This window comes from Helianthus annuus, chromosome 13 (assembly GCF_002127325.2).
Source record: "Helianthus annuus cultivar XRQ/B chromosome 13, HanXRQr2.0-SUNRISE, whole genome shotgun sequence".
Lineage (NCBI taxonomy): Eukaryota > Viridiplantae > Streptophyta > Magnoliopsida > Asterales > Asteraceae > Helianthus > Helianthus annuus.
Window position 1 is genome coordinate 76,401,464 of NC_035445.2, and position 27,402 is coordinate 76,428,865.

The window sequence follows — 27,402 nt, forward strand, 5'->3', positions numbered from 1 at the left end:
GTACTTTCCTTATTTAGAAAGTTGTATTCTCATTTCCATTTTTAGAAACTTGTAATCGTGTTGTATTTGTACTTCACTTCCAAACGTATAATCCGAGACTTCGATCATGATGGAAATTCACTTTTATACTTACACTTGTTATATTTGTACTTATACACAATCCATCTTTGGATACACATTTGTGTGCAAACTAAGACTTTTATACGCGTGAAATACCAATGTTACGTACACGATACTCATCACATACTTACGTACACTTCCCATACCTAAAAACAAGTTTAAATACAAGCTTATGGCTTAAAATAACCTAACAACCAAGTGCGGGAGCCAAAAGTGAACAGAATAAACAATTTTTGAAAACCTTTCCCCCGCGCCATGCGCCAGATACCCTGGCACCCGTCACGTGGCGCAACGCAACGGTGCTCGATCCGGAGTTGAGTGTTTCCAGCCTACGGGTTGGTCCAAATTTTCACCTCTTTTATCCTCGAATCACCTCCTAACTCGTATAATACTAACCCTAATTAACCCCATTATAAATAGGAGCCTCTATACACTCCTAAACACTTTCCACACACTTAATCTACCTTCAAACTCTCTCAAAAATCCCAAGCAAGGCATAATACTTTCAAGTGTTCTAAGTGAGTGTTTACTCACTTTTCTTCACCTTTCTTCTTCAAAGTAGCATATCAAAATTTTGTTTTGAATCATCTTTTTATTTATTGTATATATTGCTTTAAACTCGGTAGAATCTTATACCCACCTTGCTCCCAACTAAGCTAATAGTTATGGGTTTGTGTTTGGGTGATTTCCACAAGAAATTAGGCTAAAAAACCTCAATAAAATTCTGCCTTAAAGGTCCCAAGTGACCTACAAAGTGTTGAAACTATCCAAGCTTTGAAAGACTTTGTTTTGGTGAATGTGTGAACCATGGAAGCTTTGGCTCTAACTTTGTTCCACTACCTCACTTGTTGATTTATGATATTTATACCACAAAATCTCAAACAATTTCCAACAAAGGGCAAGGTTACATCACGTCCCCAAACACTCTCCATGTTTGGGATGCACGAATCTAGGTAGCTCACTTTGTTGTTTTTAGATTTAGTAGGTTTGAGTTCTTATTTTCATATTCATGACCAACCGAAATCATCACCAAGTTGATGATTTTGTGCTTTGGTGAATCATATAATGAGGTTAAATGGATGAAATTCATCCTACCTCCTTGCATGACCACTCTCATGGTACGTTACTTTACATTTATATACGTTAACTCTTAAATTCCGAATTCAATCTGTTAAATAAAACCGCAACTCACACACTTTTGTTTCCATTTTAGGGTAACTTCGGTGTTCCAAAAACTCAAGACTCGTCAAACTCACTAAGTGGAATTACTTCGCAAATTGTGAGTATACATGACCCTCTTTTCGTTTTCACACTTCTGGGTGCAATATATATTACCATATCAAAACTCACGCGGACACACATGTGCAAATACTTTATTCATACAAACGAATCCGATATACATGCTTTATACGTTTATACTTTAGGAATACATGCATGCTAGAAGCCATTCTTGCATTATACTTTGTCATTAACTTCGTACAAGTCTTCCTTAACATGTATAGCGCTGTAGGAGTAGCACACCGCCGATTATAGGTCTATGTTAAGTAATCCAAACATACAAACAGTCTTGTCGTTGCACGACAATATTACACTAGTGGAATCTTTGGGTTGACACGTATGTGATGCATGCTAGTTCATGATATGTTATGCCTTAGTATACGTTTTTGCCATGTGGATCTCTTTGAAATCTTTTATACATATGTTAGTACACTAAACTTGTATGCTCACCGATGCTTTTGTGTTAACATGTTACTTTAATATATATTGCAGGAGCTTGATGTTGAGGTGTTGAAAAGAAATCTAGTATGAAGGACTAGAAATGCACTTACTTTAAATTTATGTTTTGTTGTTCAATTTGTTATATTTTAAATGTTGTGTGTTCCTTTGAAACAATGTACTTCCCTTTAACATGAAATGAAGAATCGTTACTTTAAATACTTGTCACAATTAGCCGTTATGAAGTCTCGAGCAATCTTGTTTTCGTATCACTCCGATGTTTCCGCCATCGGTTTGGGTGTGAAAGTCATCCCTTAAAGTTTCAGCAGCAGGGGGTGTGGAGGAACCATTGATGTGAGGGAGCAGATTGTGGAGGGAAATATGGGAAGCATTTGGCTTCGCCACGTCAAGTGATTGGATGCATTTAATTTGCTGGTGAATGGTGATCACGTGGGCAACAACACCGAGATTAAAGGGTGTTTAGCACTGGAAGATCTGGCCATTGTGTAAGAAAAAAGAGAGAGATGGGCAATAGGTGAGAGGGGAAGAAAGAAGATCAAATAGGAACGCAGAGGAAGGAGAGGGGATCAGAAGGTCTCTATAATATCATATAAGAATATGAATTAAATCGCATGATTCCTTGTTAGGGATAGCCTTCTTTAAATAGATTAAGCATTTTGTACATACATACATAAAGATTAGGAAAAATACATGTAAATACAGAAAGTTTATAAAAATACAGTTTCAAGTACGTTTAATAGTAATGATAATCTGGTGCTTCAAGATATCAAGCATGTATATGTGATGCTCAACCATAAGTAGTGTATAACAAAAACCTTCATATTATATATAAAGACATGGATCACATAGACAAAAAGTCATTTAAACTCATAAAAGTGTAAAGAACATGTATAGAGAGAATATAGTTGACCATTTAACCAATATTGCACATAGAAGCCACTAAAGTAAATTTGGAGGCGTTAATGATCGTAAGAACAATCGTTGTTTATAGCTGGTTCGTAATGTTTTAATCAACTACTCATGCGAGTGAATAACATATGAGAACTACTTTCTTTTTGTTGAAAGATGGATGACACTTGTTTATGGTTAACATTTAGTTGTTGATGTAGGATTGGTTAAATTTGATTATTCTCTACGCCGCACTATATTTTTGAGATGTTCATACTTCATACATTTCAAAGGCTATAATCTACTATAGTAGACTAGTTGAATATGGATACTATGTGTCACACATTCCTTATTTCACGAAACAATGGTAGTTTACAATTTCATGCTATCGTAGTCTTGTTAAGAGAGTCGTATTTACCCGAATCTCGCAAGAGACTTACTATTACCAATTGCATGATGTTTGTGGCGTTATGCTCGGTCTTAAACTGGACTTTGTCTTTACTTGCTCAACTTAACAAAAGGCAATGCTTATATGCCTCCAATCCAATAGTCATTCTTTCTAGATGTAGGAAATTGGTTAAATATTAATAATAAAATTAATAAAAGAATAAGAATGATACTCTCGTTATTCGTGTAGAATATAGGTTAAAATTTAATAAAAAATAATAATGATACTTTTGTTATTCATGTAGGAAATAAGTAATACCATATCGGATACAAATCCGAATGGAAAATAAATGTAAAATACAATTTTATTTGAATAAAGTGATTCAAACCGTTGTCTTCGACAAGAACTTGAACCGTGACTTTTTGTATGATCCTTCACCACAAGAGTGAACAAATTGTGTTGACGGCTGTGGCTAAGTATTCGAGTTTAACACGGGTCCCTTAAAGTATGTCTCCCAGGATACAACAATTGAAGTAGTGTGTAATGCCGGAGATGGCTCACTCACCCGAGATTACACCGAGTTAAGGTGTTTTTGACTTATGTGAAAAAAAAATGAAGTTGATGATGGTGGAAGAAAAATAATTATAAAAATGCTTATTTGTAAATTCTATAGAACTTTGGCAAAAAATTTCTCTCATACTGTCTTCATTTTTTTCTTCATTCTTTTCTCAACGGATCCCAAGTTTCATTTTATAATCAAAACCAAAATTCCATATTTAATTTATTTTATTTAAAGACAATTATAATAACATTGTAAATCATATATAACCTTTATTTGATTCATGACATCTTAATGTCAAATTAAATAAAATTATGAGACATAATCAAAACCTTCATGATATTTGAAAAGAAAATTAAGAGTCAAAACAAATAACATTTTAGAGTCACCAAAGTTTAGAGATATTTTCTTCAAGTACTTAATTTCGGGCATTAATATCTAATTCATCTTAGCTTCGATTTGAACATAATTGATTTTTTGTGAAACTTTCATATGCTAGAAGACAAACCCATAAATAATTATTTATATAACTCATCAATAAATACAATCATTTACATCAAAAATCATTTTGACCAATATTTTTCCAACACTAGACTTTGTCCAAAATAAAAAGAACATAGTGGAAAAAATGAAAATAGTTACTTCACTAAAGATTTATACTCTTTTAAGATAGTCCAAAATAAAAGAACATAGTGGAAAAAAATGAAAATAGTCACCTTCACTAAAGATTTATACTCTTTTAAGATAAGTTGGTGTCTTTTCAACCAATTTCTGAACAAGTGAACAAGGTATAATGACACATCAGTTTCACATTACTGTAGGAGGTGACTTTTGTTGTATGATAACTATTTTATAATCTTAATCTATCTTAAATGCATTTAAATAATTAGAAATTCAATATTAATTACATCTTTATTATTGAGTCTAAGAGACTAAGAGGATGTTTGATATTGTCAACAAGGGAACAAAAGATAGCACACTGGTTTCACTTACCAGTTTCCCCTAAAAGGAGCTCTTTTGGACCCCACATAGGGACTCTCGTCATGTTAAACCTCTAATGTGGAAAGTTACACTATTACCCTTGTATTTTTTAATTTCTAATTTATTTCTGGTCTCCTTTTTTGGAGGAACAACCTTTGGGGCCTTTTTTTACAACATAAACTCTTATTAGTTATGGAAATGATGGGTTTGCAACTCTTTTACTTTAAAGCAACTTCATTACCAGTTTGTTACTTATAATATTTAAACTCTTCATTTTTAAAGAGAGCTTTATTTTAACTTTAAAGACTTTGTGAACTGAACCCAACCCTCTAGTAGAGATGTACAAATTGTTTTTTTTAAAAGCAGTCCGGTTTTTAACCGAACAAGTTTGTTTAAGGGGGAAAAATCGGTTCAGTTTTGCCCGCTTGGCGTGGAGATTGTGCCTGGCGGGGGTGGGGAGGGTGACATGGCTGGTTGAAAGTAGGCTTGTATGGCTAGTTTGAAAAAAAATTATTTACCTATTAAACCAATATATATATCCTGTACTTACCATTTCTTTACTTCTTCTACCATATCTATTTATTTTTTATAAAATCACCCCACAACATCCTACAATGCATCCTTATAAACATTGCTACAACCCAAACAACCCCTTTGGATTCCAAGAAAACTCAAACTCTAGCCCGCCACCAAACCGTCCACCGCCTTATCAACAAATACCCATTACACACAACCATCGACAACAACCGTCACACGGTTTAGTATACTCACCGTGTCCTGATCTAGCTAGAATCACATCGTATATAGGAAACCGTGTACACACAAACTTGGAATAACTTTTATTTAGTTTTTAATTTTATGTTTTTTTTATTTTTTGTAGTTTTTTTTTTATTTTTTTGTGTATTATTTAAAATATTCTATGTAATCTTTTAATTTAATTAGTGTGTTATTTTTAATGAACGAAATTTTAAATAGTTTAAAAAAAAAAAAATTCACATGGCTGGTCACGCCCAACTAAGAGACGCCCCACCACACCCCTATTTTTTGAGTATTAGCTTGTGTATCACACCCTCATCACGTATGAACCAATACCCCTAACTCAAACCACTCCACACCCTATATTTTTCAATTGTATTTGTTTTCTTTTGACAGTAAACATGAGTTTTTAAAATAACTATGTGGTTTTAATGTACAAAGTGAATTGGATTTGGCCTTAAAAAAGGAATTCTAACAAATCTAAAATAGTAAATCATATATCCTTTCATGTTTTACAAATATTTCTTTTTTTTTTTTCATGACGAATGTTATAAGGTCGTGAGGTATATTTTAATTATCTTTAACTCCAATTAAATGTACATCACATATTTTTTTTTATTTTTTTTTTCTTACTCTAAGGTAATGGTTTAATCTCGTTAACTTCATCTAACCATTATTAGTAGTTTTTTTTATTAAAAAACAAAGAATAATTAATTCAATCTCTTAACATCCATTAACATGTTAACATACGATTCCTTTAACGTACCTTAACATAAGTAGGAAGTGCTTTACAATGCCAATTAACATGTCATGTCACCATTTACACCACAAATATTAAACTACACTCTATGGCCTAATAACCATACTTCTAAATTACACATTTATTCCTAATCTACTCTATGTCGGGATTTGAACGCTCGTTTTCTCCCTAAAAGTTTAGAGGCCAAACCAAAGCTCGAATGAAAATTATTCCTAATCTACTCTATGCCTCATTGAAAGTAGCCTCTCTATTCCTACTCCTATGGAGTAAATGTAAAACTGTCTACATCTATCCTTCTCAGACTCTAACTTAGTTTTGTTGAGATTAGTTTTATTTTTGAAAAGCTATCCACGCGTATTTTGTTGGTCAAAAAGTTCACAATATTGACTAGAAGCCATAACAAGAACTCTATAATGATTAATGATATCCATTCAATAATTTTAATAAAAGTGATTATGATATTTATTGAAAAGTGAATGGGTTGGAATAAGTGAATAACACAGCTTTGAGACCACCCGTAGTGGGGTATTATGTGGGCATTATGCTCAAAAAAAACGCCCCCCACTCCCATTACATAGGGCATTATGGGGCATTATGCTCAAAAAAAATTGCTTTGGCGTGATATATAAAACGCCTAAAGAGGATTGTGGGAGGGTTGACTGACCAATGAGATTTTTTAGGGGTTTTTTCTTTATTTTATTTAATGCCCCAATAATGCCCAATAATGCCCCATCCCCATTACACCCCATTTTAGAAAACGCCCAATAATGCCCCTTTGCTGACTGTACCGCCACATGACGTAAAATGCCCTAGGGTGGGGGCATTATATTCCCCTTCCACTACACATGTTCTGATGCTTTAAGTTAAGAGCAATTTGTACAAATCAACGGCTACTAACTAACTAATTAAATAAACAACTGATCAACAAGCTAACAAGCTGGAATAGCCCTTGTGGTCTAATTTATTTCAATATTCTATTTTCTTTCTCTAGAGACCATAGCCACAATTAGATATATGTCAAATTTGTTTGTGTATCGGCTTCTTCAAATCAAATTTGAAAGATGGAATTTGAATCAGATAAACCAAATTATGAGAAACAAATATATAATAATATAAATAATAAATATGATGTAATCTGTATTATCTATCTATCTATCTATCCATGTTTATTATTAATTATATTAATTTATTTCTTTGTTTATTAACTATATTAGACGGCCCCCAAGATTAAGGGTGTTGTCACATAAAGGTTGATTATTTGAGTTGAGATTATGACATGTTTGGGTGGCATTTTGACTCTTTTGAGAAAAAAAAAAATACATCGATAGTTTTTGCCAGGGGCGGATCCAGGGGTGTTTTAGGGGTTTCTAGGAACTCCCTCGGTTTGGAAGAAATGAAAAAAAAAAATAGTGAAAACCTAATATGATTTGGAAAAAATAGTGAGAATTAACCAAAAGGAACCCGGTGAAAAAAATTATTAAATCCGCCACTGGTTTTTGCATGTACAACATCAAACGTTTCCTTTAGGAAGAAAGTGAGGAAACTTTACAAGTTATATATAACCAATTAATTAATGATGCAAAAAAAATAATACTTATATTGCTTGGAATTAGTTATGATGCGAGCAAAAGCACATTAACACATTTTCTTACATAATTTTGTGCTTGTTTATTTAAACTAATTAATTTATGAATTTACATCGAGATTAGAAAGTAAACGCGCAACAAGTTGCGTCACTACCACTTTTTAAATAGCAAATCTAAGTCTTTTAAAAACTACGTCCATAAATCTCAGGGTAATTAGGATTTAAGACAACCAACACGTACATACGTGTACAAAATACATGTATGCCTACATATCCACATATATATGTATAGAGGCCGGTTAACGTACAATATTCCTTAACGTACTAGCGTATGCTGTGAAATTACGCACATTATAAAACTCAAAACCCTAATCACGCATGTTGAAAAACCATAATCACGCATGTTGAAAAAACATACTCATGCATTTTGAAAACCATAACATGTTTCATTACACAAGTATAATATGCGTGATTATGTTTTTTCAACATGCGTGATTAGGGTTTTGCATTTTACAACGTACGTAATTTAACAACGTACACTCATACGTTAAGCAATATTGTATTTTACACTTTCACTATATGTATAGGTTTCTTCATACTCTAAAAAGCCTTTATGAAACAGTGATCTACATATACGAACGTCACTGAAAAATGAATAATATAGGCTATGGGAAAAGAAATATGTCGTCTAAATCTTGCCAAATTAAATGAGAGAATAATAATTAATTAATTAATTGATTGGAGTGAAAAACTCTAAAAGATTACGATTATAATTTTTGTTTAACTAACTTCTGGTTTTCAGGATAAGAAAAAGTAGATGGTTCTTATCATAAACTAATTTCGCATTTAATACGTCACATGTATTATTTCTTTTTCTTTTAAACTAGAAGGGTTTTAATGCAATTTATTAACTAATATAGTAAAATAGCTAGTGGCATAACAGTAATCTTAGCATCGACTTGAGCATGATAAACGGTGGACGGTTAATGGATTGATTTATGAAGCCTTCTGTCACTAAAAACAACACAAAACGTCAATGGCCGCCCCTGGTTTTCCCTCCCAGTTTTTCCACTGATCATGTTTTTCGTACTTTAAATTCCACGTATTGATCATAGATCAACATCTGTGTTCTATACACTTATTTCCATCTCCTATATAAGTTCTTGATTGAATCTAACAAGGTTCGATTCAAAATCGAGTTTTATCTCGATCATGACGACTGAGACGAAGCCGTCAGATCAAAACCCGAGGGTTAATGCTAAAGTTGACGGTGTTAGTAGGAGAACAAAGAGGAAAAGACGTTGCCGCGAAACCAACATGACCATGGTACGATCTCCTCCAGTCATGTTTCCGACCTTGGTACGATCTCCTCCAGTCATGTTTCCGTTGCAGAGGTTGTATCTATCGTGTTTAGAGGTGTTTAAAGGCGTTGGCACTGTTCCTTCACCTGCTGGTGACCTGATGCTCCGCGGTATTCTTGGTAAGTGAATTCAATATGCATCTTACTTGCATGCATCCTGGATCTCTATCATATTCTTATTTAACAAGGCTTGTTGCAGATGGTCTGATGCCGGAGGATATCGGACTATCGAGGAATCTGCGATTCCTTGATCATGATAATACCGTATTTTACACCATGATATGTCAGTGCGAAAACTTTTTGGTAATGTCCATGAAAATCTTCACTCTTTATCTTTATTTATCGTAGTTTTGATCATAATTTAAAGAGTGTTATTAACTATGAGTAAAAATGGACATGCAGCCAGCAAAATAGATTTAGATGTCATTTAGACTTTAGACTTTAGGGCACATTCACTAATCGGCCTTTGTCTCGATTGTTGAGTGTTATGTGCCTTGTGTCCAAGGTTCGATGCAAAACTAATATCGAGCCGGGAGTCTCACTGGAAGCAGCCTCTCTATTCCTACGGGTAAAGGCTGTCTACCTCTTACCCTCCTCAGACCTATTGATGGGATTTACTGAGTATGATGATGATCACTTCTTTAGAGTGCTTACTTATAACACTTATTAAACCGATGAGTCGCTTTTTAAATGTTTATACGGTTCTTGCAGTTCTAAACATTGGTTCTTTTTGTCGCAGTTGTATGCTCTCCTTTTACCGGAAAATGCAGTCATACCTCTCCATGACCATCCAGAAATGACTGTTTTCAGCAAACTTTTGGTTGGAAAAGTGCACATAAAATCATATGATTTGGTTAATCCTGATGTCATTGATAACCCTCCACCCTCATCTCAATGTAAGTCCTTAATCTTTACACAATCTGTGTTGTCGATGAAAGTCCTTTGATTTAACACGAATATATATATATATGCATGCATTTTGTGTAGTGAAATTGGCATGTTTGAAAGAGGATGGTATCTTCACAGCCCCATGCAAGACTTCTGTACTGTATCCAACATCAGGAGGAAATATACATGCATTCACGGCTATAACACCATGTGCAATTCTTGATGTGGTTGGACCCCCTTTTTCTAAAGAAGATGGTCGAGATTGTACCTACTACAGAGATGTTTCACATGCCATTCCACCAAGTAAGTGATCATGAACTTTGAGTTGTTATTTGTAGATGCATGCATGCAGTCCATGTTTTAGAATGTTGGGACCAAAGGAGTGGTTCCGGTTCCGGTTCCGGTAAGTGGCCATTTCACCAAGTAAGTGATCATCAACTTTGAGTTGTTAGTCTTGACACCAATGGGGCGGTATGGGTTTTGCCGCATGCACTTGCCGATTTCAGTCAGTCGGCATGTGAAGGTGAGACTTTCTTTGTAATTTGCGGCACGGAGGTTTAAGATCTTAACCCTCCTTGTCAATTCAAAAGCCAACAAAACGCCTCTTCAACCCGTTCAACCCAATGAAAACATACCACCTAGTACATGCAATTGGCACCGAATTGGTTTTGCCGAAACCACTCCTTCCGCTCTTATACATGCAAGTCATTTACTTGTGATTTTGCATGAACATCTTCGGGGTAATGTTTAATCTTTAACGGGTCAAAAATAAATTTAGAATTAAGAAAAAACGTACTAGACTAATAGAAACTAGTTGAACGGTTGAAGATGTTGCAAGTCATAAAAGAACGATTATTATCGGCTTGGTTTTAAAATGAGCACATGATACATGCAACACATGTGATGTGGTGATCAAAATTGCATCATGCGATGCGATTTTATGATATCACATGAAATGGTTTGATACGACTTTTGCAGTTGACCAGTATTTGAACAAATTGGACCTTGATTGCAATGGGTCTAACTTTTTCAATTATGATGGAACAAATCTAACCAATGATTAAGCAACGGTTCGGGTATTTGAGCATATTAGACCATCGATCTAACAAATCTTACTAGAGATGATGAGAACATCTTATATTTTAGTGGTTAAAAGTTAATGAGTTAAAAATATTATTTAACATCTTTTAGTAATTCACACCTTGCTTATGTGATGCACGCGCTTCGTGCATTGCCCATCACGCTTCGGCTTTCTGGATCAATACGCATTGGATCGTCACATGCTTTTTGAAACCAAGATTATCGACATGATACGTTTAAACCTCCTACAAACCTGTAAGATGTGTTTGATGTATGATCATTGAAAAGTACTATTTAAAAAGAAATAAATTACCATGCAACATTAAGATGCTCATCGTTGATGATTTCACCAAGTAAGTAATCATCAATTATGAGCTGTCATTTGTAATGCTAATGCATGTAGGTTGTAGTCCATATTTTAGAATGTTATGTAAGTTATTTACTTGTGATTATGAATGGATATCATTGGGTTATGTTTAATCTTTAACGGGTCAACATTAAAATTTAGAATAAAAAAATATAATAACGAGTCGCATGAGTCAAACATGTTATAAAGCTAGTCATAAAAGCACGATTATTATCGACATGTTACATTTCAACCTCTAGAATCCCTAGCATGTGTTTGAGATGGGATCGTTGAAAAGACGAATAGTTGAATTTAAAACGATAAATTACTATCCAACTCTAAGAGGGTTTTCATTGAACGTTTACTTTTAACTGTTTGCCAGATGAAAATATGTTGAAGAAAGAAGAGGAAGGAAAGGGTTATCGATGGTTAGAGGAGATTGAAATTCCGCTAGAGTCGCTGAAAATGGATCGAATGGAGTATCTTGGTCCTGAGATCATTGAGGTTAGTCAATAAGTATGGTGTACCATGGAAGATCAATAACACATGTATGCTGTTCTCTTCGTAATGTTTGTGTTTTAGGTTTATCGTTGGTTTGTTGTACATGACTAAATGTTTCTAATGTAGTAATGTGCGTATTTTGTTTTCCACTCATATTTTATTTCAACAATTCACCAATAGGGTCTAATTTGATTTTCCAAAATACAAGGTATAGAGGAGACTTTCATAAGTCCTAAAAAATCAAATCTGGAGTTGGTATTATTAATTAATTAATATTATTATTTGCAAATCAAAAGTGATGTGCAAGTTGTGACCATAAGACCATGCGTAGTGGTAGAGAAAAATAATGCTCCCATCATGGGGCATTATTCGACACGTGTCATCTCAGTCAGTATAGAGCGTTATTGCGAAAGTGGTGTAGTGGAAATAATACCTAATAATGCCCCTTCCAATCATTAAACAAAAAAAAATGGTAATTGACTGGTCAAACTTGGACACATGAAAAAGTGGAAGTTGTCAGACCATGCTCAACATTGATTGGTTAAGCAAATATGTATATAGCGTTATAAATAAAACGCCGGAAACCAATTTTTGAATTTAAAAAAAAAACGCCCCATGTAATGGGCAGAGGGGCGTTTTTAGACGTTTTTTTTCAATTTAAAAAAAAAATGCCCCACTACGGGTGACCTAACCAGCATCTAATATGATTCATCCAAATTAAGGATCATGTTCGATTTTTTTTTTTTTTTTTGTGTGTTTGGGGGGTTCTATATGAAAATATATCACATGCACATGCATACATTATTAATAGTGCTAAATGACTACATAATGTTTTATTCTTGGATACAAAACTCCACTTTAAAGAACGATTTAAAAATAAACCTTGGAGCACATGGTTATGTACACTTTTGTACATAGTCATGTACTCATTCAACAGCACATGGTTATGTAATATTTTGTACATATAGTTTGGTCATAACTCACAAGACACAAAATTCTAAATTCAAGGTAATGTTAAGCTATGGTGGGCCATAGTATACTTAGGTTGGTAATGATAGTATTGCAACTGTAAAGTAGACCACATATAATATATTTAAATGTAATTGAACTCAATAATCCAATACAATATAAGATTATAATTAAATTTGTGCATAATTGTAAATGTCACTATTGTAAAACTAACACTTAATTCTGTCACTATTGTAAAACTAACACTTAATTCCTAATCTAGTTCACATTAATGTGAGTTATTCTACACCATAGAATTCAAGCTCACTAAGTGTAAAATATATAAAATCGAATAGATATTTCATATTTAAGTGTACACATGTAAAGGGTTAATCTACCAAATCAAAGTGCACAATACCAAGCACATTCCTTCTAAGACTAGAGGGTATGGAGGTCCGCCGCCGCCCCAAACTCCCCACCCCCATGCCCGTCGCCGCCCCAAGCCCGGCAACTTCGGCTCCCACCAGCCGAACTCGACGCCCCCACCTCCTCTCTCCTTCTCTCACATATACCTATACATACATACACATATATATATATATATATATATATAAAGAGGTTCATCCCCCACCCCCTGGGTCTATCACCCTCAAGCCCTTCCTACGTAGCGGTGACATGGCGGCCCATCCTCTTGAGGATGGGACTCTCCATACCCTGTAGTCTAATGTAGTAAAATCAAAGTGCACAATACCAAACACATACTCTATAATGTAGTAAGATCTCCCTAATTACCCGCTAGTCCTCCATGTAACATCAATTGATACCATGCCCACAATCCTCTGTGCAAAAGTGTTACTTGAAAGCAAAATTTCTTTATCAACATACTTTTTAATTCTTCATTCCACCCTATTAGATACACTATGTCTTTCCTAACACAATAGCATACTCTTACCTAGTATTTACTAACTAGAACCAGTCACACTTGACTTGCCTTAATCATGTGTATTCTCAAAACACTTAGTATAATGTATGGTTTTCTTCAAAAGCTTTATGTACCACCTAAACAATTTAAGCTTTCAAATTGCTAATCATTATCCACACACCGTTCATCACCTAAAAGCAACGTTTTTCAAGACCGGACCGGATGTTGAACCGGTCTCCTTACTGGTCCAACCGGTCCGATCGAACCGGATGTAAGAATCGGGCTGCACCAAAAGTACTATAAAAATAAATATGGTAAAATGGAAAATTTTTAATCAATTTACGATCCGGCTGGCAGTTTTTCAGTCCAACCTCTGGTTCTAACACCCTAACCCGGATCAGGTAAGGCCCCTGTTCCTAGACCGACCGGTCCGGTCTAGGTTTAAAACTGCCTAGAAGTCAACCAAGATCGAATAAGTGTGTTTCTTTGAGCATAATTAATTAGTTACAAGTAACACATCAGATGATCAAATTCAATTCTAGTTATTTTAACTCACTTCTAACCATCCACTTTTTTGTAAACACCTAAAAGTGTATATAAGTTCGCTAGCTCAATTTTAATGTAAGTTGACTCTTTAGTTCCAAAGTTATTAGTAACAAGTTTGATTAACATTCCATATGAACTTTTATGTTTAAAAAACACACCTGGAAGTATAATTGATCTTTTAAAATCTTTTTTACGATTATATTCATCAAATTGTTATCTAGATTTAACCATAATCATCATTTTTACCAAAAACCACACTCTTCAACTAAACCTTGGATTATACTCCCAATGATGACCAAATATTCACAGAAACCTTCACCTCTAATCAAATTGTTCAAATTTATCAAGAATCTGATAGCAAATTTCTTGACTAAACTATATATTCAAATTCAAACTTCAGTGATCTATATGTTCAAAATAAATCTTCAACTAAACCTTGGATTATACTCCCAAAATAAAGCTTATCCAACAACATCTTCTCATTAGCTATTGTGTATTTTAAATATTATGAGTTTCCCGAAAAGTGATGTTGGGTTTAAAACCCCATTAGGCCTTCCCCGAGAGCTCTCGGCGGCTCTACTCGTAGAGGTGCAAAAAAACCGTATATGAACCGGACTCGGTAAAAAAACCTAGAACCGTTTTTTTAATACCCGAGACCGAAACCGACCATACCCGTATGGTATAGATATGTATGTAGTTTGATCTCAATACCTAGAACCGGAACAAATCATACCCGATTAATACCCGAAACCGGAAAAGAACTTGGAACCAATTATACGGGGGGCTATACCTGATACATGATTTTAATATCTATCTTTTAATTGATGTTATTATTTAATTTTTTTCATTATATAATGCATATTTAATAATAATAAACAAAAAGACGAGAAAATAGGGTAATAAAAACACAATAAAGTATTAAAAAAACCTCAAAAAAAAGGTATAGAAACCCCGAAAATTCGGTATTTTAATACCCGGTTTTTTAAGAACCAACACCGACCTTACCTGGAACCGGGCACATATGGTATATTTTTTTGTCAAATAACCAGAACCGAACCGGTTATAGTAATAACCGGTTCCAATCCTTAAAATGAGAAACTGAAACGTGTTCCATAACTGAAATTGATTATTAAAAACACCCGGTTTGTGCATCTCTACATGTTCGAATATAAAAAATGGGCCAACTAAATAATTTAATATAAACAAAAAATTAACTTAAATAAAAATTTTTATATAAATAAAACAATTAAAAGTAATAAAAACAAATTAAATAAAAAAGAAACTTATAAGTGAATACGAATATTTGTATGTATTAGACTACAAACTCAATATTTTTAGAGCATTTTTCTTCTTCTTCTTTATGTTTGGGTTTGGGGCCCAAGCTTGAACAAATGAAAAAAAAAATAGAGAAAGTAACATGTTGCCATCAATGTTTTAAAAACCGGTTCAAACTGACCGATAGTACTGATTAAACCATCCGGTTAAACTGCCCAGTATACCCAATTGAACTACCCAATACACCCAATCAAATCGTTTCTGATCCTAATCCGGTACAATATAAAACCGGATTTTAAAACATTGGTTACCATGTCTCGCAACCAAAGATCTATCTATTAACAAATAAGCGCAAAACCATTAAAGCAACAACAATGATAATGTTTCATTTGGGACTGCAAATATTTTATATACAAATATAACAAAATAAATTTTTTATGGGCTCTGAAAAATTTTGGGTCTTGTTCGGTGACACATGCTGCACACCTTCTAAGATGGCCATAAACCCCATTCAACGTTGGCACCAGAAACACACAAGTAACAAAGCTTTGTTTTCTATTTGTCAAAACCAGCTTCGCTTAGTGCAAGTTTATCAATGTTTTAGTTCGGTTTTCTACAATAATGTTTGCCTAAAATCAACGACTGGGTCTTGGCTCAGTGGCCACCTACACCCATTTAGTGTCTCTTGAGGCCTCCCATTACTTGGAGGTCGCGGGTTCGAATCCTTGGTACTCCAGGCTCTTCAATCCAATCAAGTTGATAAGGGTATTTACCGTCAGAAATCGTTGTCGGGTCGTGAACTGGAAAGAGAGATCCAGATCCCTTCCGCGGCTTAGGATACCGTGCACCTATCTTTTTTTTTTTAAACGAAAAAATAAGTCCACCAAGCCATTTAACTTTTAAGACTTTGGACACGAGGGTGATAAGGTTACATTTTTTATCATTTAAGACTTTGGACACGAGGGTGGTAAGGTTACACTTTTTTATCAATGTTTTAGACTTTTAGTTCAGTTTTCTACAATAATTAAAATTCAGCTCAAATTAATGCATTATATAATAGAATTTAGCATTATTTTACAACACTAGTATTTAGCACCCATGCTTTACGGCAAGATCGTTAAATCGAACAAAAAGTAGATGTAAAAACTTTGAACCAACCACGCACACTGCAGCGTGTTAACTAGCAAAAATTAGACCGAACGTAAAACATAGAAAAAATAAGCAAATTCACTTAGGACTCTGGAGTAGTGACAAGGTCTTTAAACCGCAAAAAAATAGATGTAAAAACTTTGAACATGCACGCGCATGGCAGCGTGTTAACCCATAAAATTTGGACCGAAACGTAAAACATCATCGTAAAAATATCACTAAGTTAGAACGATAATTAAAACTCAGGTAAAAAAGGAAATAAAAAACTAAATAAACCAAAAAAATTAACAGAAATAATAATAATGATAATGCTTAAATCTATACATATAATAAAGTAAACCAATGTGTGACACGTGTCATTCATTGGATGCACCTATTTTTGGGTTTTCCCGCCTTTCTTTCATATTTATTTTCTAATAATTTATCTTCTAATTTGTAGATAATATTAAATAGAAAAATGTTTATCTGATAATTATAACCCTTTTATTGAAATTTGAAAAGGGTTTCACGCTTTTTTGGATTTTATTAAATTCATGACTACATTATATAATTATAAGTTTGAATATATATGTCAAAATTAAAAATTATTCTTCAAAAATTTAGTAACATCCATACTCTATATAAACATTTAGAAAAATGTTAATAATTGCAAATAATACTAAATAGAAAAATGTTAATTGAATACAAAAAAAATATAGGATATCATCAAATGTATATCGATTACTTAAATGAGTATACACGTGCATGGGCGGTGATAAGGGTGTGCGGGGAGGACCACCGCACAGGGTCTGTGATTTCGAGAGACACGTGTTTTTTATAAAAAAAAAAAAAAAAAAAAAACCCGATATCTATGTTACTTTTTTTACAATAGCATACCAAACATGTTCTTAGTGAGCCCAATACCCATTGGCATTAGCTTTAGGGAATGTTTGGCTAAGCTTTCTGAAAAAATTTATTGACTTATTGACTTTTTGAAAAGTCATAATCTACAAAATGATGTTTGACAATATGGGTGTATGTGAGAGGAAAAACTAATAAGTCAATAAGACACTCCATACTGACTTTTTCAAAACCCCAATAAGTCTATAAGTTGTTTCAAAAAACATAACCAAACATGCTCTTACTGAGCCCAATACCCATTTTATTTTAAAATTAAATGATAATATTAAAACATTACGAAAGAACATATTTTTTCAAGCTCAAACAGGGTACATGAATTCTTACAGACGACTCTGTACACATGTATGAGATTTTTTTACTATTATTATTAGTTTCATTATTTATCAAATATATATAAATGTCTCCGTATTTGATTTGCATTTACAAGAAATATTTATTATATTGTTTTAATTGTTCAACCCGTGTAACACACGGGGAACTAACCTAATTAAACTTATAAAGTAAAGGATTTATTAAAATTCAAGCTAACCCAATATGGTTATAGTGTATTTTTATTAATACTTTAAGAGAGAAAATAAGTAAAAGTTATTAATACTATAAGGGAATAAAATGAAAATTACTAAAGTCTAAGGGAAAAAAGAAAAATTAGGAGATGTACATAAATCTTCCTATACTAATATACGAAATTTTTTTATACATGTGTCACTTTCTGGTGCCTCCTCCCTTTTAATAATAATATTACATATTAATTTTTATACACAAATTATAATATAATATTAATTAATATAGTTAGAGATAAACGTATAAATTCAAATTTAATCAATAATTATCTATAACAAATATAAATGTATCAAATAATATAATAAATATAATATTATTTAATATAATTAGAGATCAAACGTATAATTTCAAATTTAATTAATAGTAAATTACTTTTTAGTCCCTATGTTTTAGTGGTTTTAACCACTTGAATCCAAAATCAAAAAGTTTAACGCCCTGAGTCTCTAACTGCTCATTCACACCCCTGTAAAAAATTCAAAAAACTTTTTGAAAGGCCGAGTTCTCTAAGTTCTCACAACTTGTAGAAATTTTCATTTTACCCTAACCATATATATTTGTTAAGATAAAATATATTATTTGGATATAAACAATAATTACTAATAAAGTATCAAATCACATGTACAAGTACTTATAGTATATAACTTAGAAGACTAAAATTACAAGCGGGTTTTCTAAATAAAGTACCAAATTATCTTTTAAGCGAACACTAAATGGTTTTCAAAAGACATATTTTTTTTTGTTATTAAGTATATAACATTATATTTACTTAAGCGGTGTAAGGTAGAGGATCCTGTAAAAAGTCCAACTTTTATGAGAAGTGTGAGAAATAATTTGGGATTGACAAGTGTCCCTTATCTTAATTAATTCAAAAGGGTATATTAGTAATTGTCCATTCTTATCAATTAATTGATTTCCAAAGATACTTGCCAAAAATATCAGGCGATATATTAGGGATGTGATTCAAATTCGATTTGTTCTATACATTTAATTGTTTACGGTAAGTTTTTGTTGTAGTGTTATATTCCCCAGTCAATAGTGTTATATCATGTACATGTATCTTTAATCTCCTTTTCATAGTGTTTTATCCCCATCAATAGTGTTTTATTCTGTATAGTGTCTTACAGCAAACAGATAGTGTTATATCTTTCTATAGTGTTTTATCATGTAATATACTGTTCCTTTTACTAATGTTTTATCCTCATCAATAGTGTTTTATTCTGTATGGTGTCTTACAGTAAACAGATAGTGTTATATCTTCCTATAGTATTTTTATCATGTAATATATTGTTCCTTTTCATAGTGTTTTATCCCCCATCAACAGTGTTTTATTTATGTATAGTGTCTTACAGTAAACAGATAGTGTTATATCTTCCTATAGTGTTTTATCATGTAATATACTGTTCTTTATAGTGTTATAAAAAGTTGTTGTGAAGGAAATCGAAGAATTTATTTCAGTATGAGAAATTCGCTGATTTTTTAGGAGATTGATGGAGGTTTTGAAACAGTTACCATAAATTCACTGATTTATAGGAGATTGATGGGGGTTTTGAAACGGTTACCATATTTGAAACGTTGGAAAAGTCACTATTGCCCTTTAATTTTACATAAGGTCCTTCTAATTAAAACACAATTTACATTTTATACCCTATTGATCTCAACCATTAGATCAAATATCCAATTGTTTAAAACACTTCTTACCCTTCTCACATTTTAGACACTTTTTACCATATCCCTACCCAGCGGTGTAATACACGTGTTCAATATTTTCTTCCAATTTTAAATTTATGTTAACATCAATATGTTTTCATCTTAAAAAATGGTCCAAATTCTTAATAACATTGAGTTTTAAATATTAAACTTAGTTTCAATCATATTACGCAACTAAAAACATTATCATCATGCTAAATAAAGACATTATATAATATTATAAAAATTTTAATTTGAATATTTAAATGTCAACTACTAATTAAAAAAGTTATTGTAGACGCTCAAATTTATAGTTTAAAAAACTTTTGTCCTATTGTTTTAATCGTGTACTTTATTTTTAGTATGATTTTTTTAAATGTAATATTTTCTATACAATGATGATATTCGTATCTTGTCTCATGATCCATATATCTAAAATAGTATTTATATCAAAGAATTTTTTATATCAGTAATATACATAGTAGAATTTAATTACAATTCATTTACCATAACCTCATAACTTATAATTATTTTTAAAAATACTTACAATTTTATGATCATTATTTTTTTTATTTAGTGTTACTTCTTTTCAAAACATATAATAAAATGGATTGTCGTATCTCAAAAGAGAAGTGAAAACTTAGAAAATTATTTTGAATAGCGAAAATATAACTGTTCTTTTGTTTTACTATTTTATCTAAATAAGTTATTTTATTAATAAGGATTATATACAAGTTTATAATTTACATTTTTTTCATTATTTAACCCGTGTAATACACGGGGTTATAAGGTACAAACATATAAGAAACAATGCAATTGAATATTAGATATGTGAGGGAAATCAACTTTTATAATTAATGTTTGGTTAATATTGTTCTATTAAAGTATTTCAAATATCAGAACCACGAGAGACATAATGGATAACAGGTAATACCAACTTGACGAGTCGTAGGCTTTTCCAAAATCCAGCTTAAGCATTATCATCTTCTGTTTCTTCTTTTTCACCCGATTAATAATCTCATCAACCACGAGAGTAGTGGCGGAGTCAGAAATTTTTTCTTATGGTGTCATTTTTTATGTATACCCCGGTTTATAGTAACCCGGAGTCGAACTTTTTTGGATCGGTTCGGATCTAGTCCGGTCAAATCACATAATAAAAGCAAATATCACAGTAAAAATACAATGTCATTGAATTAAAACACATAATAAAATTACAAAGTCATTTGAAATATATAATAAAATGCATTTAATAGTTACTCTGTACGCATTTTCATGTTTTGAAAACGATTCATAATGTTTTCAATGGCAACTTGAAAAAGAAACATCTTTTTCATTATAACAAACAAGTGCACGCATCATTCAAATGATCATCAAACATCTTGTTAGGTTAAACAATTGAAACAAAACCAATTGGACATGGGGCTATAATGCTTACTGGATTAGAAAAAATAAAAATTAAGTATGAACCTTTAATGATTCAAAATATACTAATTAAATTCAAGTAACTGGGCTTAATTTTTTAAATATAAATTTGTTTATTATATAATTGTTTTAGAAGAAAACAAAACAATGGTGTCGTTTGTAAAAACACAATGGTGTCACTCGTAAAAAAACAATGGTTTTGCTCGAATTTTTCCTATTATACGTTGTATTTGTTACACAAAATTTAATAGTATCGAAGGACACCGTTATTCAAAGTGTGACTCCGCCACCGAACGAGAGACCCATCCAAAATTTGTCTACCTTCTAAAAAGGCAGATTGTTCATGACTAATCACCAAATCAAGAACATGGCGTAATTTGTTTGCTATCGTTTTGTGTTTCTAAAACAATCTTTATCTTCATAATCGAGATCTTAATAATTATTTTCACACCCTTTTAAACTTTTAAATAATATGTACTTTAGAATTATATAAGTATGAGTAAGTAATCGTTTAATGTTAAATTGTGATAGATAGGGCTGTAAACGAACCGAACGTTCAGAGAACAGTTCGTGAACTTTTCGGCGGGAAGTTCGTTTATGTTCGTTCGTTTAGTAAATGAACGAACACGAACAAGAAAATTTGTTCGTTAAGTTAAACGAACATGAACAGAGGTTGCGTTCGTTCGTTTATGTTCGTGAACGTTCGGTAATGTATTCGCTTATGTTCGTGAGCGTTCGGTAATAAGTTCATTTATGTTTGCTTGTTAATATTTATTTGTGTTAGTTCGTTAAAGATTTTTATATGTTTTATTTTGTTTTATCTATAATATATTAAAAAGGAGAAGTGATGTACAAGATGATAATTTTACCATGTTTACAAGTTATAAAGCATCATGTACAAGTATGTATAAGCCATTTTAGATGAGTTTCACTCAAAATTTTAAGACACTTGAGGGGTAAACTAGGGTTTTCACCCAATGAATTGAATGTGATTTGATGCTAGCCTGCAAATGAAGCGTCTCGCCTTCTTACCCACACACGGTTACAAATCTCTTCTCCTCATCTATACGAAAACCACCTCAAATCTTATTATTCTCCTTCGTCACTCTCATCCACCACCCCTACGCCACCATAACCGCTGCCATGGGAGATGAAGGGGTATGGTCCCGTATCTCGCGTCAGCATCGACCGCGAGTGACCATTACCCTTATCAAAACTCCCACCAGCTAACAACCTACTTGTGCCTATGCGAAGAACGCGTCGACACAAGGGTTGAATCCAATCTATCTAGTAACGAAGGAGGACTTACATGGAACATGAGAACGGTAGAGTGATGCGACATAGCATCACATCTGGTGTATGAAAACGAAAGTATTCACAGCGATGCAGCCTCGCACCGCGTTCCAGTGAACACTTCTATCAATACAAAGAAGCTGGATAATAGCAACAGTCACCACAGGCGACGATGCGGCCAGCACCGCATCTCGCGTATTTCTTGATCACTAGCAAGAGACGCGATAACATCAGATGTTACCGCAGGCAGCGATGCGGCTAGCACCGCATCCTATACGTTCAACAAGTGGGACTGACACCACAGTGCAAGTGGAACCAATGGCAGTCACCTGTCAGATCTACGGAAGCGACAGACTGACGTGGCGTCGTCTCAACGACCGACATGTCTGACACACCTGCAAAGGTGCAGCATGCCGTCAGTCTATCCATCCACCTCCTCCTTCACTCCTCGGCTATAAATACCAACCCCAAACCAGGTTTGAGGTATCTCTTCACAACTCCCTCACTACTACTATAATCTTACTTTGCTTCCCAAGCAAACTACTGATTCTCACGCCGGAGAGTGGTAACAAGGAGCACCCCCCACCCCATCCTCCTTGTTACAAGTCACGGTTTGTTTCCTTATGCAGGAGATCAACCCACCGGTGATCCAGCCAGCGATCCTCGAGAGGAAGGGATTAACCCTTCTTGACGAGACCAGTGAGTTAACCCTGCCCGGTTAACCATTGTTTCATCATTGGCGCCCACCGCTACTCTTAGCACTTTTTCGATCATCCTTTGTCCTCTCTCAAAATCATGACTGATCACCAAAACAATACTACAGGGGATAATCTACTCCCCACCAACACAGGAAATCTGGGGAGTACCCCACCGGAACCGAATCCGGGCCATATCGGCACATCAACGCAAAGGGGTCCATCCCTAACGTTCGGACACGACTTATCACAGTACGCATCTGTGATCCCCCCGAACATGGACCCCCACATCTGGTATGACCAACAGGCCACCCTGCTGGCCACAACATACAACCGCGCTTGTGCGGAAGCGCACATACAAGCTGGGCCAACCCCAGCACCGCACACCCCTGCCGATCGTATTTTACAATACGAAGGCAGGGCGCATTCACGTCCAGCTTCGAGAAGCAGACGTGAAGACCGCGGATCCTCTTACTGTTCGGTCCACACAATCAACGAGGATAATTCCGCATACGGGTCCCACACCAGGGGACCAGTGCATACCCGCCTAGGTCCTTATGTTAAGGACAGACGACGATTCACATCCCGACATGGCTCTGGAATTCAGAGCCGGTTGGGCCCACAGCCATACACCGAAGGGTATGGTCGTACCGACCCGGACGACCGTACATATTGTGGGGATTCGCATGACACCTGCAGCAGACCGGGAGGACGCAATTATGTTCCTCCCACTCAACCCCGCAGTACATACCTTAGGGCTGCAAAACGCCCTGAGAACCAGCCCTATAGGCCGAAAGCTGCGGCCGAAAACTCCAAATTCGCCCCGCGAATAGCCCACGCCCATGTCAACACAACAAAATTCCCATTCAACGTTGTGAAATACAGTGGTTCATCCGACCCGGACGACCACATGAACATTTTCATCGGCGCAGGGTGCAATGGCCAGTGGGATGAGCCCACTTGGTGTAATTTTTTCCCCCAGACCCTTACGGGTCTGGCTAGGGCCTGGTTCGATTCTTTGCCAGTGGCATCACTGGCCTCATTCGAGGACTTTCATGCAAAGTTCCTCGCTCATTTCAGCCAGCAACAACGTCACGTGCGTGACTCGTTGGACGTCATGAATATCTGGCGCAGAGACAACGAATCCCTAGAAGCATTCGTTGTCCGATACAATAAAGAGTGCCTAGAAATAGGCGACGTGGCAGATCAAATGGCACGAAACCATTTCATCAAGGCCGTGAAGGATAAGCAGATGGTTATGACCATCTCCGGCAAAGAAGGCTTGCCTAAAAAATGGGAAGATGTCATGGCCGCAGTCAAGACATACGCCCAGACACAGCGGTCTCTCGAACCACATGTGGCAAAGGTAGAGCCCCAGGCCGAAACTTCCAACCACGGGTCCAAGCGTAACAATAAACGCAACTGGGACGTAGGGAATAGCGATATTTCCAAACCATACGTCCCGCGGTGTAGGTCCCTTTTCGCGGAGGATAACGAACCTAAACCTTGTTATACTAACCCACTAGCAAGTGCGGAATCCAAGCTAGTAGGCAAACCGGGATGAAGCAAGTAGAGAAACAAACACACAAGAATTCACCGATTAACACCACTGTATTAATGCGTATGAAGGTTCCGGTTACAAGCACAACGTTTACAAATCTAACTTGCAAACTCTCACTATGTGTGTGTGTGTTTCGGACAGAATGCTCTCTGCTCTCTATCTCTTGTCTGTGTGCATCTATTGTCTGTCTCTCTAAGTGTGCATCACTCTTTCACACTACACTGCATGGGTATATATATACCCAGCACAGGTTGTCTATCCCGAAGGATCCGATAGATGGTCCGAAGGATCATCTATCGAGGACAAGTCATTCGAAGGATGAGCAGGGACCTCGAAGGATGATCCTTCGAGGTCTATCATTCGAAGCATATCTTTCGAGCACCTCGAAGGATCAACAGTATCCTTCGAGGCTATCCTTCGATACAGACATACATATCACAACTTATTGGCCAAGTCAAACTAGGAGGATAGTTGACTTGGTCAACGTACAGACTAACTTTGGACATCGTTTATATACAGACCGAATACAGACAAAGTACAGACACAAGTGCACCAACAAACTCCCCCTTGGCTGTAGCTTTGTCTTTATCTTCTATAGTTGTAGACTCGTCTCGAACTTCGACGGTCTTTGGTCTTTGAGTTACCAAAACTCTGATGTCCTTTCAAGTCTTCAATGTCTTCATTGTCGGAGGATCTTCAAAGTCTTCACGTCTTGAAAGCAGAGAGTGTATCAACAAACTACCCGTATCATGTAGGAAGTGTGTTGACAAACTCCCCCTTAACATAAGCTCCCCCTTGAGTTATGCTCGTGAAATACTTTAACTTTATGAAGTGAGATCCTTGTGGTGTTGATGATGGACAGCGGCTACTCGATCATCTTCATCTTTTGAGCGCCTTCTCGTCGTGTCTTCATTCCAAAGCTTGTCATCGACCATGTTCTCCTAGCCTTTAGAATCTGCACATGCAAGAAATCTAAACGCGTAATGAGAACAACTGCTTGGAACATAGAATAAGCAAATGACACACGAATGACCATGTCACAATCAAACACCGTCCGACAGTTTGAAAGTTTAATAAATTTCTCAATTTTAGGCTTTAACTTTCAAAACATGCAAATTTCGACCGTTTATGAAGATTTAGTCATTTCGGTTTTCGTTCAGGTTTAAGGTAACGAAAACTTGAGCTCCAACATCGTACGATCGAAAATAAAGTAGAAAGAAAATCTTTTTGGCTTTTATAAAGTTTATATTAAAACACACCTAAAATCTTTTTGGTATTTTTGAAATTAAAAGACAACAATTTAAAATCCTTTGAGTGTTATCAAACGACATCACCGCTAATGTCGTGCTGATATGCACCAAACGACAAAACTGTTTAAAAGAAAAACAATAAAAGTTAAGCAGTAAATAACTATATACAGACATTCTTTTTGCGAGTTTCGAGGGTAAGAGAATCATATCAGTGTACGGTCATGCCAATACACTCTTGTTGTTCAGTTAGTTAACATTAAAATAAGCATCCTATAACAATTATCGGTATTGTTGTCCACTTAAGCTCAACTTATCAGATGTAATCATGTTTAGAGGATACGTTAATGTATGATTTATACTTACCAACCGGTGTTCATCCACATCACGACACATTCCCGTATCAAGGTATGCACGAGAGTTCATCTTACCGGTGAATATACCGATTATCATCTGTTTGACCGTATAAATTGTGAGATACTCACTTATTTGAATTGAAAACAAGCCCTATGTGATATAATCACTCATTGATGAGGAACTTGATTTTCGTATGCATGAGGGCACAGGTGCAAGTCCGTGAACAGGTCAGTACTTCCGTACAGCAGAGAGACGAACTTGACACCCGGATAAATGTGATATTTTATCACTTATTTGATTTGGACATGTGATTGTTTATCACTTATTGAGGTCGAATGCAGTATGCAATATGTACACGTATGTATAGTATCATGGAAGATCTAGACTTGCGTCCCCGTTATTTTTCGGTAAAAGATACAACCATGATACCCAGATGATAAGCAGCATAAAGACCGAATATCTCAGAACCTCGGCAATCTATCAAACGAAATTTCGGTACTAAGACCATATGCCAATGAATGGTTCCCACCTGGTCTTCAGTCGATTAAGATTTATATCACCCTGCACACTTTAAAATGATTGTGAGCCTACCGATACATCTTATATAGAGCTGCTTATCGTTTTACATTTAAGGTTTAAAGAGGTTTGGATAGACCACTGATGTACTATCATTTTCTCTTCTGCTCGCCAGGAAACTCATTTTTGTTTTTCTATTGTTTTTGTGTTTTTGAAATTTTTCGATGTTTTTGGATTTTCAGATTTTTGGATTTACTCCCCCTAAAATTCAATAAACTAAGAGAAATTTAAAAACACACAAAGATATTTACAAAAATGATTTTCCGATGTTGGTTTTACTCTTGCTTGACCTTAATGCCATTTACCAAAATTAAT

The 27,402-nt window shown here is 34.8% G+C and overlaps 1 protein-coding gene across 1 annotated transcript; it reads left to right on the plus strand.

Moving 5' to 3' along the window:
• The first annotated feature begins 8,885 nt into the window (after nt 1–8,885).
• LOC110898245 (plant cysteine oxidase 2) lies at nt 8,886–12,104 on the plus strand. The gene is made up of 5 exons (XM_022145004.2): nt 8,886–9,254; nt 9,334–9,437; nt 9,874–10,030; nt 10,122–10,325; nt 11,831–12,104. The coding sequence occupies exons 1-5, from the start codon at nt 8,987–8,989 to the stop codon at nt 11,962–11,964; spliced, it is 867 nt and encodes a 288-aa protein (XP_022000696.1). The 5' UTR covers nt 8,886–8,986; the 3' UTR covers nt 11,965–12,104.
• The last annotated feature ends 15,298 nt before the right edge of the window (nt 12,105–27,402 follow it).

Coding starts and splice junctions, on each gene's coding strand:
- LOC110898245 (XM_022145004.2), top strand. CDS start 8,987: ATGACGACTGAGACGAAGCCGTCAGATCAAAACCCGAGGGTTAATGCT. Junction 10,031..10,121: donor CCCTCCACCCTCATCTCAAT/GTAAGTCCTTAA, acceptor CATTTTGTGTAG/TGAAATTGGCATGTTTGAAA. Junction 10,326..11,830: donor TTCACATGCCATTCCACCAA/GTAAGTGATCAT, acceptor ACTGTTTGCCAG/ATGAAAATATGTTGAAGAAA.